The following is a 19,289-nucleotide window of genomic DNA, read 5'->3' on the forward strand; positions in this document are numbered from 1 at the left end:
TGATAACATAATAGGAACATTAAATTGGTACATAGATATGCTAATTTAATGTTTGTAGTATGTTATCACTTTATCTACCATTTTAATAAATAAGATCTCCCAATCACTGAAGACTCAATGTAAAAATAAAAAATTAAAAATGATGTTGCTTTTGCACCCTACATGTAATTAAAATATACCTTCTTGGTCTTCTGGTTAGGATCCAAGCGTAGTATCTATTCTATCTAAAGATGGTATAATGATATCATGGGGTTTCCGTGTCAGGCGTCGATACAATGGAAATATGTCAGACTCCTAAAAGGATATTGAAGATAAACCATAATAACCAGATATATGCTGACACTACATTAACCAGATTACTTAAATACTTTTACAGTTTTAACAAAAGGGCCACAATATTGCGGAGTCTCCATTCACACTGAAAATACACAGAATGCCCAGCAGTAATATATTACATATGAAAGATACCACTGTGGAATTTTTATAGATTCCGCTAGTTAATATAAAAATCTTAAAATTAAGTTAGTAATTTAATTTTTCATATATAAATTATCATTTCTGATGACCTATATAAAAAAAAAACACAAAATAGAACCACCTCCATTAACTATAATTAGATTAAACGATGTCTCTCCAAATTTATTTTGGGTGGTGAGAGTTGTCTGACTTACTATTTGCTTTCTCACTTCACCTCACTATTGAAATAGTTCCATCTGTGTGACAGAAGAGATTAATATTTATTTATATGGCAAGAAATACACATTGGTCTTTATGACAGAATAAAAAGGTAAGTTCCAAGGAATATAATTGGATCTTAAAGTGCACAATTTAGCAGCATCTTGAAAGTGCAACTTTACATAAAGAACATTTTTAATTACATGTAAACAATTAGAGAAATGTGCAAAGTTGAGTTAGAATTAACAGCATATCTAATGACAGTTTTAATGTTAAAGTCCAAGTATGTCCGGAAGTCTATCGCTTTTCATTTTTGTCTTAGAAATGTTGTCTGGAAGAGATGCTTTATGCTGATGATTTAGTACTTGCTGTCAAACAATGGAAGGTTTATTTGGAGAAATGCTATGGAAAGTAAAGGTTTGAGGATGAATGTAATCAAAATATAAGTGATAAGTGCTTGTGTTCGAAAGCTCTCAGAAAAGGAAAGTTTTTTTGCTCAGTTTGTGGAATGGGAGTAACTTGACTTTTTGTAGCATTTGTAAGAATTAGATAGATAAGATATGCAGTTAGGTTAGATATGATAACTAGTTTGTGTGCAAAAAGTCTAAGACAATGGAGACGAATGAGAACTTATATGAAAAAAAAACATTTACATGATGAGGCTATTTAGAGTGTGATTGAAAGAGTTGATGGATTAAGTTCATGGAATTATAAACCATCAGAGCATTACCAATGTCGACAAAGAGAATAAATCTATCAGGCATGTGTATGCAGTGTGATGATGTACAAAAATGAAACCTGACCAGATTTGATAGAAAAAGGGATACCTAACCAGACAGATTAGTTTGAAAGTCAATTTTTTTAGAAAAGCCTGAAAAAAATTCCAACTCTAGAGCATGTTTTAATAAAACAACTTCAATTCTTGCAAATATCAATGACCCCAACTCTGACCTCTCAGGTGGAGAGCCAGATTAAAAAATAATCGTGTATCTTTTTAAATATCCAACTCATGATTTCTACAAAAATTACCAATTTCTGACCAACTCCTCATTTCTGCTTACAAGATAAAGTCATATATTCTAAAATTAAAAGACTTTTCAAATACACAGAGTGAGCACAAAAACACTGATTTCAAGTAATTACAATACAGAATTACGCACCCAAAACTTCTACTCATGAAATCGACAAAAAAAATTCACAATCCCTTGTGCAATCCAACCATATTCCATACAAATAAACTTCAGTTTACTCTAACTTATCCACCAAGTTTTAGCAATGAATGTTCAATCGCCATTTAAAAATAAGCACCTGGATACAACATAGAAAATTTTCAAAAACCAGGACAGTGTGTTGAGGATTGTTTTCATAGACAATATCTTTAAGATAATCCCATATATAAAAATTGGGAGAGGAGGGTTGGATAATCTGATGAGCGAGAAACCCCTTTAGAATCACACCTACTACAAACTCAAATTGACCTCAAATATCATTGACAATAAAGCAAAAGTTATTGGACATTAATGACTAAAAGTTTGAGGACATGTCAAGCATAGACTGAAATGTATTTGTACCAAATAACAAATATGGTAGCATAGCAAATTTTATTAACAAGAATTAACGGGTTAGGGTTAGGGTTATTTTATTTATCTCCTCTTTAGGAGGAGATAAATAAAATAAGAGGTGTGGGTTTGAGGAAAATGTTTTGGAAGGACAAACTGAATTCAAATTTGGTATACTCAGGTTTTAAATCCATGCAGTAAATGACTATGTTCTCCTCCCTCCAATATTATGCATGTCTTCATGCAAGACAAATTTTTTTCAAGACTGAAGAACCAAGAATTGGTAAGAGTCAAGGTGAAGAAACGAAATGAAAAATTATGGGTGTCACTTTGCATCTAAACTTACTGAAACATAGGTACATCTGCAGAATTTAAACGGAACTGCTTTAAAAAAAAAAAAAAAAAAAAAAACCCTCTAAGTTTTCATTTTTGTTCAGAAAAAATCATTTTGATTTAATTCAAATTGTGTAGAAGCACCAAAATGTGTTTAGGAATATGGTGAGCAGAGATTTATCTCCTTGGAAACTATTTTCCTTGCAGCACAAGGATAGTGCACCAGCCTCCACAAGACATATTTTGTGCTCACCCAACAAAAGAAAAAAAAGGAAGAAACACCTTGTACAACAAATACATGAAGGTTGATTTGGTGTTTATTGGCTCAGAATTTTGCTACGTTCTTTATTTTTGTCATTTGGGATTTAAAAACAAAAAATATTGAAAGGAGGGAGAGAAAAAAATAATGGAGAAATTGAAAATTTCCACTTTATGACAATTTCATTATTTTTTTTTTTTATTCTATTTTTCTCTTTCTCTTTAACAATCCAATGTCAAAAATTGGATCATATCAATTTGCCCAAAAATACACAAGTATTTTAAGAGATGAATAAAAAATGTGTTAGGCTTTGTTTTTCTTTAAAAGAGAGAAAGAGAAAAATAAAAAGAATTAAAAAAAAAAAAAAAAAAAAAGAAATTAAAATAACAATAAAAAAAGATTTAAAATGTTTTTCTTCCAATATTAAAATTGGGAGAAATATATCACTTTAAAAAAATGGTTGATTTTGTTTTGTTCATTAATTTTTGTTGTTTGTGCATATTGTTTGTTTTTTAAAATTTTTTATAGGGTTGGGTTTAGGGTGTGTCAGCACCAGGAAAAGAAAGGTGCCCTGTGTGCAAAGCGCTGTGTAAAAGTGTCACTGTCACTACGATGGCGTGGGTAGCCTCCCAGATTGGAATTCCGTTCGACTGTTACCACAGGCATCTGGACTAACTGAACAGGTGATTTGTTGTCTTTAAGTGCTTGCGTCAAATTCAGAATCTGTCAAAAAAAAAAAAAAAAAAAAAAAATCTAATTAAAAAATAAACAAGTAAAAATGTTTTTCATCAACATTCATAACATTTCTTGAATTTATAAGCAGTTCACCATCAAAATAACACAATGTTTGACAAGATTTCGGTAAAGACAATGAAATTGAGAGATTTGTTTTTTTTGGTAAAATAAAAATGAATAACCCAGATTAAAAAAATCACCTTAATTAAATTTTCCGTATTAATCTTATATTTATATAACTAATATTTTTTTTAAATAAATATTTCTTATATTTATATAACTAATATTTTTTTTAAATAAATATTAACAATTACTTGTATACCTACACTAGTGTGTTTCATGTTTATGCAATCGTCAGTGTAGGAAGTGATAGTTACTGTTGTTCGGGAGATTTGAACCAGACACACAGTCACCTATAACACCATAATCTAGCATCTCTCTCCCAGGCTAACGGCAATTAACATGAGAGTCCTGATAACCTTCATGTCAGTGGGCATTCATAGTTTATATGTTGTATGTATGTATGTATCAATGTTTGTGTATGGTCCTTATAGAAAGAAAAGAAAGAAAATCTGCATAAAAACTAAATGTAGTTTCACTTCCGTACACATGGCTGATATCATTGTTGACCAAACAGTCTAATGTTCTGCAGAAGTTATCCCATCCTCTAAATCTTGCGATCACACTAGCACTTGCTCCACTCTGTGCTCCAATTATATCACAAAGGTAACAGAATTTATGAACTTCAATAGTTTTGCCATCCAGATAAACTTTTATCAACATACGAGTTTTCATCAATCTAAATTGTCATACACTTCTTGTACACAAACTAGTTCTCCTCTATAAACTTAACTGTAATTCCACTAAGCTTTAAATTTCAGTTTCAAACATTTTCTAAAATCATGTAATAGGTTTTGAACAAAATTGGAGTAAGAATTCTACACAATTCTACACTGTAATATCTTGATTTTAATTGAAGAGAACATAAATGGTACAAATTGTTCTACTAAAGGAATTTTACTTGTCTTTGGGCGAGTATTCTTTTAGTTACACTTATTAAAAATTATGATAACATGGACAGCAAAGTTAATGTACCTTGTTTGTATGACCTACTCTAACTGATGCAGAAATAATTATTATTTTCCTTGCACTACGGTATTGTAAACGTATTTAAAAATAAGATAAAGGTTTATAATTTCATGCAGTATGAGTACACATGGAAATCACTAACAACTTAACAAATTTTAAAAAATTAAGAAATATTATGGTTTTCACTAGTGGGACCTGTGGAATGTCAGTGTCTTCTGCATCCATCTGTATGTATAATTTACTATTTTTAAAAAAATGTTTTTGAAATAAATATGTAAGAATCAATACAATTGAGAAAAAAAACTGACACTTCTGTAAAAATATTGTCATGGTCAGCTAAATCTTCTTCAAATAAAGAAACATGTCTTACTATGAATTAAAAACCAATTACCAGCAAACATTCAAATCAATAAAACATGTCACTTTTTGAAATCTATTAATCTAAAATAGTTTTAGTTGACGGAATTTGATTTGGAAATAATTTTTAAATTGGTAAAGCCAGAATTTTTTACCTTAGCAACATCAAATTAATCACCATAAACCACTTATCAGATGATCTTGTTTTTTTTAAGATGTGTGAAAGGTGATAATGTACATACAAACATGAAATGTCTTAGTGTATTGTTATTATCAATAAATTCCCCAACTCTCTATTAGTGCTTAAACATAAATGTAGATTCCATCAACAAAGCTTCTTTCCTAGAACTGCCTGTCTGTGGAACTCTCGTCAGCTAGTCTACTTTCCAGCTGACTACAATATTGTCATCTTCAAGTCCAACGTAATCTGATTATGCAAAATTTACACACATTAACCTTTATCCTCGAGCAGCCTCTGGACCTTGATAGGCAATAACCCATTTATAAAATATATATATATAAGATATGGCTCAACAATAGAGGGCCAAACAGACATTTTGTTTCTCATGTGTTGAAGAGAGATTGACTGAAATCTAATTTTTAAATAAAAACTAAAAACATTTTCAGAATGTTAAAATTATACAGATAAATTGAAAATCAAATTATAACGAGTCTCATGAAATTATTAATTAAGTTATTGCAGACTATCGTCCTCATCTTTTATTTTTAGTTGTTGTTTCAGGACGTTTCAGCCAACTATTATTCTGGCCAAAGGAATAGTTGGTCGAAATGTCCTGAAACAACAACTAAAAAAAAAAAATGAGGATAATAGTCCGCAATAAATAAATTAATAATACTCATCTCAATAATGAATTAAATAATATGAAATTATTTGTTTGTATTTTTTGGATTATTCTGACTATTGTTCTCATCTTTAGTGTTATTTTCACAATGAGCTCGACCACATATATCTGAAGGTGGGAGGTTAAATCAGCTGAAACATTGTGACAATAGTCTGAATAATCCAATAGAAATTATCAATTCTCATCCCCCAAAGTATATTTCGTTGTTTTCTTAGATTTTTCAGTTAACAAAACTGCAAGATTACCATAACATTGTTTGCAATACGTTTCACTAATGCTATACTCACCTGACCTCGCATGACAGACATTTGCTTTTCAAATGTAGCCTTATCAAATCCTTTGTCATGCTGTAAAAAATAAAATAAAATAAAAAATACGATATTAAAAGAGTTATTAGTTTTTTATTCAATGTGAATAGTGCATACTTAACAAGATTTAGTAACAACTTTACAGAAACATTAAAAAGTTTTTTGTTCTTTTTTTCCATATTCGATTATCAGTTATCAAGGTGAATTATTAATTTGTTGACTTATGTTGATTATGAAAATAAAGTTTAAATATTTTAATATGCACAAAATAGAAATAAAACATAACTGAAGTTTATGTTTATATCAGATTTAAAGAAATATTTACACTTAAAATGCAACATTTGTTAGGAGGAAAAAGCCAAACATACTTTGAACAGTTCATACAGGTCATCACATAATTCCTGGACGAAATTCATGTCGGACAACTGAGGAAGAACAAGATCCTTGATTTCTTGAGAAAAAGGTCTCTTAGCTAAAGGCAACCATGCCCAATGATAGGGATCTGAAAATATATAAGTATAACAACTGATTAAATGAAGAGAGAGAGAGGGTCAGTTAGAAGTAAACAACCTACTGGAATTGAACTTGAGTATTTTAAAACTGATAGCAAACTCCAAAGTCAGTTTTTTGGGGGGGTTTTCCAGATGATACCAGCAAATTTTGCAATAATAGTTTTTCTTTTGAAATTGACAGTAAGATTCTTTTTTAAGAAATCACAATAATAGCAAACTTGCACAATTCAAAGCTGTTTCCCAATAAAATATATCTTTTCTGCAATTAAACTTCAACACAATGCAGCAATAGATCACAGATTGGAAACTGGAGCATGTATTATGCATTTTTGAAGCAACTATCCAGTGCCCACATATTCCTTATTAAATCTGCATTCACAAGTTCCACCATTATTATTTATAATAATTTAATTCTAGCATTAATTAAAAATTGGATGCCGAACACAAAATATTTTCTATTGTTTGAAACTGTGCACATTAAAAAAAAAAAAATAATAATAATACTAAACAATCAAACTATATCGGTTACATTTAAAAAAAAAAAAAAAAAAAAAAAAATGATACTTCTACAGAATTTGAACACTTTCTTTAACAGTAACCTATCCCTAGACTAACCCTAAATTAAGTTGTCAGTTTAGGTTTATTCAAGTGTATCTTGTCAAACATGGGGAAACTTTGTGAGAATAGCACCCAAGATGAAAACAGTAGTCTAAATTATTAATCCTCATCTAAAAAAAACTCAGAAACATAAAACCAAAAACACTTTTCTGATCTCTATGTGTATGTTGACATGTCTACAAAGTCAGAAAACAGCACAGCTCTCATGAGTTTCAGAAAACATTTTTTATGTTCAGATTTGCTGAACCATGAAACAAACTAATGGATATACATTTTTTTTTTAATTTATTTATTAGGTTACTTTTATTAGGGATCATCTAGATAGGGATTTAAGTGTCCTTAGCTATCAGAAGTTTACATTTCATGTTTCTTCAATAAAATTCAGGCGACAACTGACATCCAGCTTCAAACGTTTACCTTTGTCACATAATCAAATTAGTTAATCTAATTTTTATGTAGAGCCATAGTCAATACTCAATGGTCATAATACATCAATCATATATAACATGCTTGCAAATGTACACTTATAGGTTATTTGAAATTTTGTGTTCTAATGGAGATAACTGTTACACTAAGAATTGCAAGAAAAAAATGAATTTTTTTTTAACTACTTCATTTAATGTAACAAAGTTTTATAACATTAATAAGAAAAAAATATATAAAATGCGACAATATAATTTTCCTTAAACAAAACATTTGAGTACTTGTAAAAAATGATTTTTTGTTCAACTACTTTAGTAAAATAGTTATTTCTCTTTGATTAAAATTTTGAATACGCTACTTATTCTGTATTTCTTCTGTGCTTAAAAGAATGACAACACTGATATATAAAACTATGGTAAATCTTTGTCAGTGAACGAATGGGCTGAGTGAGAAAGGTGGAGGATACATTGGAATTACGGTTGATTTCTAAAACATTACTGCCAGTCAACTCTCAATCAGAATTTCTGCTAGTTTATTATATAATTATTTGAATTGCCTACACATCCGTCAAATACACATTCTAGGATTTTACCTTCACTTTCAATGTAGCCATGCTCCAAGTGCTTATTTAGCGATGGTTGTGTTTGCATCTGCAGATAACCTTCACAGGTGTCTTTTGCATCATATCTCTCGATATTTTCTTTTCCAAATAGTTGTTTCTATATCAATTGATTACCTCTTGCTTCTTCCAGCAAGGTGCATATCTGTTTTTTCATCTGCCATTTCCAGTACACTAGACTGAATATCAAACACTTAAATTATAAAGTATAGTATTGCCAAGAATTAGCTAACACAAGTTTTGTTATAATTATCAAATTAATTTTTACTTAGTTTTTAATACCTTTTTGCCTCTTTTCCATTTGGATAAAAAAAAAAATCATAAAGACAGCAATTTACTCATATTAAACTTACATGCTCTCCATTCATCTGGGTGTTTATATGGAAATGCAAGGCCATTATCTATTGCAGCAACAGAAATCTCTGGATGCCGAACCATATTCCAATCTTCCTGTAAGGATCAAACAGACAATACTATTAAATAACAAAGAAAATTCTTGCAAATTTATCGAGTCCACGATTCTCATGTATTTTAACATCCCAAAATAACTCTTTTGTACTACTTGATAAAGGGAGACAACTTAGGGGGTTACTACTTCATCCCTAAAATTTAATTTACAAAAAATATTGTTGATGAACAAAGCTATCTGATTTAGTGTCAAAAATAATATACAAAATAAAGATTTTGTTTAAAAATCTTATCTGTAATTTAATGTAGTAAATAAAATTAAATTTCAAGAATTAAGTAAGGCAAACGTTATTTCACAGTTGTCTTCCTTTATTGAATATATCTTAGAAGCTAAATAAATAAAATACATATTTTTGTTGTGTAAACGGACAGATAACATTAAAATGATACATCTTCGCTTATTTTGCTTTAAATATATTTTATCTTCAGTTATGAATCAAAAAGTGAAAGAATGTCCATATATATCGGACTTAATTTTCTTTCAAAGTTTCTGAAAATCAAACATTTATCAATAAGCCTCTCCAGCCGCATTTCTCAGCTGTGCCATGAAGTGGCCTGTAATATAGAACTCCACGATAATGTCCCCTTGTTTTCAAATAGTTTAAAAGTGAAAAGGTTTAATGTTGTTCATTATCTCTGCCAGGGAGGTTATGTTTTCGATTGAGATTGTCAACATGTTTGTTGGTTTGTGGACAGTCAACATTTACATCGTTTGACCAAGTTTGATCAAAATATTGGTCATTACGTAATTTAGAACTGATTTAATTTTGAGATATCCAGGTTAAAAGGTCATGGAAAATATGAAAATGACTTTTGGCAATAACTTGTTATACTGAGTAATCACAGAAAAAAGTCTCACTTTTTAGGTGATTATATGAATTTTAAGAACTCTTAACGGTATTAAAACCAATAAAAAAAAAAAAAATAGAAAATGTCTTTCTGTATGAATGGAAACATTCTAGAATGTAACTATTAGATGAAATGATTGACAGCGGGAGTAAAGTATATTATCTGTTCTGATACTACACTTTATCTTTTTTGTCTTCAGTCAGTAAAAAAAAAAAAAAAAATTTTAACTGGAGTACTCCATTTTTTTTATCCCCCACCCCCATTAGAAACAGGCCTCATGTTTAACTGCCTTTGTCTCATAAGAAGACGAGCAAATAGAGACTGACAGCAGAGTTGGATGCATACACATACAACAGCTGTTGTTAGTATTTTGAAGAAATGCATGCAAAAATGGGAACACCCAACGAAAAAAATGTTTCCAAGAAATAACCAAATGAGGGACAAATAAAACCAAAAAAGAAAAAAAAAAGGATAAAGCAGAGAGTTGGAAAAAAAACATTAATAGAAATTCTGTCAAGAAAAAATGATTAACATATAGGAAATATGACTTGATCAGATCTGTCAGCATTCCGCACATTTATTTTAGCATTTATTAAATTATATATTTTATCAGAAATAAAATTTTCTATATTTAATAGAATTTAAGTTTACGACTAATTAACACACATGTAGAGTAATATATATCTATAATGGATTGTTAGAAGTGATGCTGTATAAAGTTTCTGATACTTTACTAAATGAGACAAAGAAATTAAAGAAATCTCTATTGAAAGCCCATAAAATTTTAAATAAGCTTAAATCTATTCCTGCTTATTATTTTGATTATACTTGTAAGGAATAGGTATCAATATAATTTCAATTACATAGACAGTTCTAAGCACAGACTGAGAATGCAAAGTCAGTTTAACATTCGATAGACATCTTTTATTTTTGAGGAAGGTTTTCCAAATTCTTTATTCGAAGTATTAATTTTTTTTTTTTTTACCATAATGTTTAGTATTAACTGCCTCGTCTTTCTACATTTATTTATATTTTTGCAGATTTTAAATTGTAAACTGCTTCAGTCATTTCTAGAATTGGCTAGATTTTCTGTCAAACTTGAAACAGTCTCGGGTACTGAAATTCTTTGGGGATCCATTCCTTACACATACTCACAATGAAAGAATTTATAAGCTCAAAAACCAGAAAACAAAAGTGTAAGTCTATGCATTCATTAATTCTAAAATCAGTCCTTTTTTCCATAGTACAAAAAAATTCAAATAAAATCTAACAAATTAGAACAGAAATGGATATATGTCCTTTTGTTTTCAAATTGTTTAAAAGTGCTAACGTTTAATGTTGTTCAATACCTCTGCCAAGGAGGTTATGTTTTTGGTTGATGAAAATGGTTTATCAAACCAAAGCATGACAGACCAACAGACATACCAAGCAAGTAAAAGTACAAAACAATTAACATTTGAGCACTGTTAAACCAAGAAGAAAGCACAATTTATATAAAATGCATTAGAATAAAATTCTCTACCGGATCTGCGTGAGTATTATTAATGTATGGAAACAATTGTTTAAAAAAAAAAAAACAGTAAAAGTATTGAACAGTTGACACTAGAATTTGTCATCCAAAATAGAAAAAAAATTTTTTAAATAGCAGAATCCGTCATTTTTATTTAGTGCGGAAACAATTTGTAAAATGTTTTTAAACAGTAAACTTTCTTACATCTTTTCAAGTCTGGTAGAGAATTTCATTCTAATGAGCTTTATATGAATTATGCTTTTTTTTTTGGGGGGGGGGGGATACAAGTTATTTAATATTAACTATTCTGTACTTTTACAACAAAAGTTCTTATAGAAATGTAGAATTGCAATCTCTTTATTTCATCAACACTTATCCATTAGTGACTTTTAGTCTTGATAAGTGACAAATTAATAAATCTAAAAAAAAAAAAATCAATTTGAATCTTAAACATGACAACTTCTTACAGAGATGATTGGACACGTCTAAGATGCATTTGCGCATTTAGTAATGAAAAGGCTTCTTTTTTATTTTATTTTTTTCAAACTGAAGCACAACAGACTGATAGACCAAGCTTATTGTCGAGATGCATTGACACATTCAAAAGCAATGTCTAATCAAACTATTTCAATGTAAAAAAAAAAAAAAAAAAAAAAAAAAAAAAAGGCAAAACTATCAAAGCTTTTTTCGTCAACAAGCTGTAATGAAATATTGGGCTGGAATGGTCACTCTCAATCAAGCGCAAAGAAACCTACGAAAGCCATTTCAAAAAGTTACTCTTTAAAATGTAAGCCAACATTAACAAAAAACTAGTACTATTGTAGATAGGTTATCGTTTGAATTAACATATTTTGGGTGAAAACATTATGTCCTGTCTAAGTTGGTATAAATTCCAAAATTTGCGAAAAATTAATAGATGATGTACTAGAAGTATTTTAAATAAGCAGCCACAATTATGTTCCGAGATTTTGGGTTTAAAAATGGTGGTACATATTTATTCAAATTTATTGATTGCAGTTACCTCCCCTAGATCTTACAAACTCTCCAAAATTAAAACATGATAAAACTCTATAAATTGCTAAACTCAATTTTTATTACTTGTAATTATTTTTCTACTAGATCACATTTTTGTAATTTTTTTTTCAATTTTTACTCATTTCAACAGGACACCTAAGTTATGCAATAATATTTTCACCTGGTTTAAAAGATCACCAGTGTTTACAAGTACTTAGAAATATTACAAAAATGCTAAGTATTTCTATTTTTAAGAAGAAATGAGAGAAGCAAATAAGGTATGAGTATTGGATGAGTTAAGGAGGTGCAGGGATAAGTAAGTTCAAATAGGGTTTAATTTCTGCACTAATTAACTCAAGAAGACAGAATATTATTTGAGCCAATATTTTTATTCAATCCTTGGAGTAGATTAAATAAAGATGTAAATCTATAAAAGTTATTTCTATTTGTTTGTCATTAATATGGTATTAACCCACAAAAGATATCTAACTTTCACAACTCTTTTCTGGTACTAATTAATAAGGAACTTTCAACCTTAACACTATCCTTTTTGAAATGGCCAGCATGTTGTTAATAGCATAATATTTGCACCTGGACTAAAAGCTGAGGCAAAAAAAGAGATAGGTACAAAAATTCTCTTCAATAAATTAAACTCAAATTATTGATTTGTATAGAAACAATTATAAAAGTTTGTTTTCAGTTTCATGTCATTTATTTATTTATTTGTGGCAACCATGTGCATTCAAATAAGTATTTTTCATTAAAGTCATGTTGCTCAATTTGTTGATCTAGTGCAATTTTTACAAAAGGTTTTGGTGAGACCTGCACATATGTGCGTTTGTTTCAATATTATGTGGATCATATCTCTTGACATCTGAATTACCTATTTATTTTGTTAAATACTCGGTTTTCACAACAAAAACATTTTCATTTATTTAACATTTATTTAAACACGTCTTATTCTCATGTACAGGCCAAATTCTTATAAGATTTTTAAATATAGTTTACTTAATTTCTGTTCAAAATTTCTGGAAAAAAAAAATAAAATAAAATAAAAAAATAAAACATTTGTCAAACCTCCATTCATGCATATCAGCTACACCATAAAATGTCTCGTAATATAAAATACTAAACTATAAACCTATACCCTCCAATTTGGTTTATCTTTATGTTATATTAACCTTGTTGCTAGAAAAACGCTGATAGGAAAGAAGTCATCATAAACGATAATTTGAACACAAATTATTCTTTTAAAACTTCCTTTTCAAAGACTTTTAGAGTTCTTTTATAGAGAGCTTATAAAGTTTAAAATAAATTTAATGGGTAAATAACAGACTCGATTACAGCTGACCTAAAATAAATGCCATCCTTTGAATGATTAATAAAATTCATAATTCTTTCTGTAAGCAAACATATTTGATATAAAGTATTTGAAAAAATTAGCCACAAATTGTTTAATTTCCTTTTTTTTTTTCTTTTTTTTTTTTTTTTTACTTATTAGAATATTGTTTTTCAAAATAAAAAGAAATTATATTATTTGAATTATTCATCTGCAAAATGTTACCACTAATTTCAATTGAATAGGAAAAGAGCTTTCTTAATCCGAATTCATGAACTTTGAAATAGACTTCCAAAATGGTAATAAATGTATCAGCAATGCAGGAATTTAAGGCGAAATTCGACAGATGCTGAGCTACTGTACCTTCTCCTGTGAATTTCTATCACCCTCTCCCTACATACCAACTGAAGCATGCTTGTTGCATATTTTGCCAAATAAATTGAATCTTGATTTTTATTTTAAATGTAACTTCCAACCTGAAGGTGCATTTTTTGAACTTGGGAATCTTTATGACAAACTTACACAAAATTTCAAACAGAATCTTATTTAATCCACAAGGGTAGATTATTCTCATTCCATCAGTTCTTACAACATAGATGTGTTAATTTTTATGTTATTCTTAATTCTGAAGAGCATCACTTACAACTGATTGTTAATCAAAAGCCTTCGATCGTTAAAGATAATTTTTCTATTAAAGTAATTCTATTTTATGACTGTTACACATTTAAAATTAATTATAAACGTTTTATTTTCATAATCACAACTGCCTTTCTTTTTATTCTTATGATTAAAATGCAATGTTATCTGAATACGCATTAAGAGTTTTGCTACAGTGTATCCAAAATATTTAAGCTAAACCATATTTTCTTAATATTTGCTGTAAATAACTATAAATTTGATTGCTTTTAAAGTGTAACCATCATATTCAGTTTAACATCCATTTTACATGTTAGCTGGATGGCTTTTAGAAATTAACTTCCAAACTAACTTGCTTCCGGCCGGGTCTTTATCCTTTCACTCAAGTCAATCTCTATAACTTTCTTCCCATGTTTTTATTTGCCTATCCTGCTACCTCAACTGTTACACATCGATCTGCATAAGAACATCCATTCTTTTAACACGACAAAACTTAAAATCGCCTGTTTGCACACATACTAATCAGATTTGATGATCTTTCAAGGTCATCAGATAAAAGCTTACCTATCTTCAGGACTTGCATTACATATCCAGCATATTATTCTCATACAATTTCTCTTCATACATTACATATCCTCAACCATCACCAGTGAGATTTCATTTCCATGCATCATGGTTTATACCTGCCTCATAAGTTCTCCCCTTTGTTGACACAGTGGTAACACTCTGCTGCTTCCCCTTACGTAAATTACTTGCTTCCCAAAACTAGTTCAATGAATGTTTTTTTGTTTTTGTTTTGTTTTTTTTTAAATTGAAAATATAATAATGGAAAGAATGATAATATATTGAGATTTGAAGGCCATCACCCAGAAATTGTAAATCCACCCAATATGCAAAAAATTGGTGATAACGGACTTGAGAAATTTTGCGGGAAAACAATTAAGCAGAAGGAACATCCTCCAGACCCTTAGAAAGAGAGGGAGATAAAAAGCAAAAATAAAATACCTGTTTATTAGTAGCATTTACCTTAACTGATGATTGTAAAAGACTTTTCTTGGAACTTTTCTTACGATTAGAACGTTTCTGTTTGTGTTGATTCAGTAGATAAAAAGAAGTAAATTAACTTGGGAAATATAGTTTAGAAAAATACAGAAAAACAAACCAGTTAGTAGTTAATGCTTATAAACTAATAGAAGCCAATGTCAAAGAACATTAGTGTTAGAATTATAGGTAGATTTTTAAACGGGTTCAATCACAAAAAAAAATTTTAAGATAATTGTGAATGTTTTTTTAATATTTATAACAGAAAAAAAGCATTTGGTGTTAGTCTATAACTTCCCCTACACTTCCAAACAAAAAATAAAAAAGAACTAAAGAAAAAACTTTAATGCACATACCCGTGATGGGAAAAAAAATTGTACACCAAAAACCTTCTAAATTGATTAAGTGGTTTTATTTTATAAATAAAATAATTTTGAATCAAATCTAAATTTTTCCAATGCCTTCTCTCCATGACTTTTAAAAATCTCGCAAAAGTTTTAATTATTTGGAATTATCTCCCTTGTACTGCAAAAATGGCATAGAGAAATCGATGTTTAGCTATAAAATTTGATTTCCTTTCTTTAAAATAGACCTAGCTTATTGACTTGGGGATTTGTCTGAAAACTGTGGATTTGATAGATTATTATTGTTTATGGAAATCGCTTCAGATAAGGCATGAAGCTACTAGCAGAACCTATACAAAATTGCATTCCCCATCTGTTGTATATATTGCTGCAGTTTTTAAAAGAATGATAATGAACAATTATGTATAGAAAATATGATGGTATATCTTTATGTGGTTTCAGAATGGTTATGGGTATCTATCTCCAAAATCCTCGTATGAGTCTGTGACGCATTTCCATTGTATGGATGCACGTTGTGAACCCAGATCCTCATAATATTATTGTACTATCCTGAGAGAGAACATACTATACTTTGATCCTAGCTCAAAGACCAAGAAAGTGCATTTTAGTTTGAGTTTCATGTTCAATATAACAGATAATATATAAAAAAAAAAAAAAAAAAAAAAAAAAAATTCTTGCATTGAATCTTTGGTGATTGGATGTTTTTTAAAACAATGGCGGCGAGTGATAACATCCATATGAACATGAAATTGTTTTAGCACACACACACACACACATATATATATATATGAGAGAACTTGAATGCCTACTAGACACCATCCTCGAGTGTCTAAGGTCTCTCTGTACAGGGGTTTGTCAGAACAATCTGGCATGAGGATACTTTTTCCTAAAAGTAAACCCTGATCAAATATTCAAAATCACATAGTATTCGCTGCTCAAATAAGATCTCCTCACTATGGCTAACCCACATTAGTTTTTGCGAGGAATGGTGCACCTTCTCCAAGTGATATTACCTCAAGTAATAGCACGAAGCTGGATACTCCATCAGACTAGATAAATTCTTGTCCTGGAATCCAGTAAGACCATGAGACCAATATGAAAGATATACTACAATGCAAAAAAATGGTTAATTGGGGAGAGAAAAATTATGTTCTCAATTTCTTTACTAACTCAGTGCTTGAGAGATAAAGAACTTTAATGGAACATTCGAATATCTATGTATCTCATATAGACTTCAAGTGTTAGCCCCAGGTAGTGGGCCCCTTGATTTCTGAGAACTTCGACTGAAGTAAAATAAAACAAAAAAAAGAGAATATATATATATATATATATATATATATATATATATATATATATATGTGTGTGGGTGATTGATTTTTTTCATACAGTATGTATGTTTTTATTGTTTTAATTAAAAGGTTAAAAAAAAAATTAATTTCTATAAATCTACGTGCATTTCTATGTCCAAATCTTATGTTTTTATTTCCTTTTTATCTAATCTTTTTCAGATGTGTCATCATCCTTGAAAATACCATTTCCTATTTTAATTAGAGTTAAAAGCTTACTAATCTCTAATTATGCAAAATTATGTATGCATATATGTTTATACATGTAAATACAAGATTCACTCAATCTAATAAACACGAACATAGCTGCTAGGCATGTATGATTGAAATATGGGATATACTTAGTTTAATTTTATGCAAAGATGGGTGAAAAAATGAGTGAAAGTCTTTCATGAAAATTCAGATAGCTATAAACTTTGTGATATTTTAACAGTAGGTATTAGGCATCAATTAATAATTATTCCCTAAATTTAATTTTCTTTGGAGTATTTTAAAGGAGTTTAGAGTATGATAGGTATACACTCCTCCATTTTAAAATACAAAAATTTCAGATTTGCATCTAACTTGATTCATAGTCATTAGACATCAATTAAGAGTGTGTGTGTGTGTGTATGCACGCATATGCATGTGTATATTTAGGCAGCGTTTTTTGCTCTTAAACATATTGCATTTAATTTTTTTGTCTATTCTATTTTTTATCCTTTCCAACTTCCAAATAATGATCTTCACTTCTGGCAGAAACTGGCTGATGTAATCGACATTTTTCACAAATCCAAGTACTTTCCAATCCATCTGGATTCTTCAGGGATATATAGTTATACCGGCCTTCCTTGAACAGAGGAATTTACACTGATTAGCACTATAAATAGCGCTAGTAATTCCAACACCGGTGAGAGAGATGTGACTGCACTTCAACTGCTAGCCGAGTGCCCAGCAGATATACACGCTTTCCTATCTTTGTACATTATTGTTAATACACTTGTTACTTAACCGAACCTTGACTTGATTGTCCATATTTTCACTGTTGTTCCACAACACAATATATGTCTCTAAAGGGCACTTTGTGTGTGCATGTGTGCGAGTTTGTGCTCTATGCATTCCAAAACAGCTGGGCAGATTTGTTTTTTTTTTAATACAAATGTTCTGAAATAGGTTTTGTATCAGAATACCTCTGATAAAAATTAATAATAAAAAAAATTCAATCAGAAAAGGATAGTCTGATTTTGACTAAAGTTAACACTCTTATATAGTCTAACATCACAAGTGCATTTGAGAAATTTGATCACCACCCAAGCAGAAGAGGTCAGCGTATAAAATCAACGGTAGGTTCTTTGATAAGACATATACACTTCGAAATGAAGGTTTCTGTTTAGAGCACATTTGAAACAGGACACTTGATTTTTGCATTTTAAAGTAATTCAAGTCATTATATAAAATAATTTTATAAATTTAACAGTAGGTTCACTACAGTGCAATGTAGATTACAATATATTGTGGATTAAATCCCTGTGGGATGACATGTAAAGCTTTGTCTTGGTGTAGTGAGATGGGTCAACAACTCGAGCAAGCAATCAATTGATTTGATTGAAAAATGGGCAATTATACAGATTTTGATAACAATAAAAGTATTGGAAGTATGGAACATTCATTGATCTTCATTTGATCCCAGGCAACATCAGATCTTCCTGCTAGTTTATGAAACTAAATATCCATATCTCTGAATACATATATAATGTATTTTAAAGATAGAAAAAGTTTAATATATATCCTTTACTATTTTTATTAGATCTCAAGTATCTAACAGAGTTTGGGATTGGGTTTAAAGGAAGGGCAAAATAGAAAACATTTACTTACATCACGGTTTGTAGTTTCAGCAGTCTCGTATTTTATTAGCCAATTGTCATTACCTCGATCTGAAAACAAATCAAATAACAAATACCAATATAAGAGGTGTTTTTATCTTTTTTAATAAAACCAATCTATAAACAAAGCTATTTGCAAGGGAGATAATTAGATCTAATGCTAGAAACCCCATGATCACATGTTTTGGTCCTCTTATACAAGAATGTGATCATTTCCTTGCCATTGCTTTTCAGCCAAGTGGATACATGCTCAACTGCTCATTTTCCAGCATGAATTTCAAAACTAACAACTGTTCATAAAAAAACCTATTTTGATCATAGGTCAAATTACCTTTGTACAGGTAAAAATTCAAACAAACTTCATTCATAAATTCACCTATAGTACATCATCACATTTGAGATACGTAAACTCCATACATGACATATTTTCTTTTGTCTCATCATATTTGGTTTAATGTTTGTTTGCTTTGTTTTTTCTTTTATTACAAGATTTAAAAAAGAAATGGCCT

At 29.6% G+C, this 19,289-nt stretch overlaps 1 protein-coding gene across 10 annotated transcripts in view; it reads right to left on the reverse strand.

Annotated features, from left to right (window-relative positions):
* Positions 1–2,866: 2,866 nt before the first annotated feature.
* Positions 2,867–19,289, reverse strand: part of LOC145245952 (phosphatidylinositol 4-kinase type 2-alpha-like) — a 350,661-nt gene continuing 334,238 nt past the window's right edge. For 7 of the 10 annotated variants that reach the window (XM_080107716.1, XM_080107713.1, XM_080107712.1 and 4 more), the window contains 6 exons: positions 18,773–18,831; positions 15,193–15,249; positions 8,704–8,800; positions 6,547–6,680; positions 6,158–6,217; positions 2,867–3,549 (listed from right to left, as the gene is read on the reverse strand). In XM_080107716.1, the coding sequence (XP_079963842.1) occupies positions 3,373–3,549; positions 6,158–6,217; positions 6,547–6,680; positions 8,704–8,800; positions 15,193–15,249; positions 18,773–18,831 (584 nt within the window). In that variant the 3' untranslated portion in view covers positions 2,867–3,372. The remainder of the gene's footprint in view (positions 3,550–6,157; positions 6,218–6,546; positions 6,681–8,703; positions 8,801–15,192; positions 15,250–18,772; positions 18,832–19,289) is intronic. The other 3 variants (XM_080107714.1, XM_080107719.1, XM_080107715.1) reach the window with 1 other exon arrangement.

Source organism: Euprymna scolopes, chromosome 23, assembly GCF_053919585.1.
Source record: "Euprymna scolopes isolate OS-2025 chromosome 23, ASM5391958v1, whole genome shotgun sequence".
NCBI lineage: Eukaryota > Metazoa > Mollusca > Cephalopoda > Sepiida > Sepiolidae > Euprymna > Euprymna scolopes.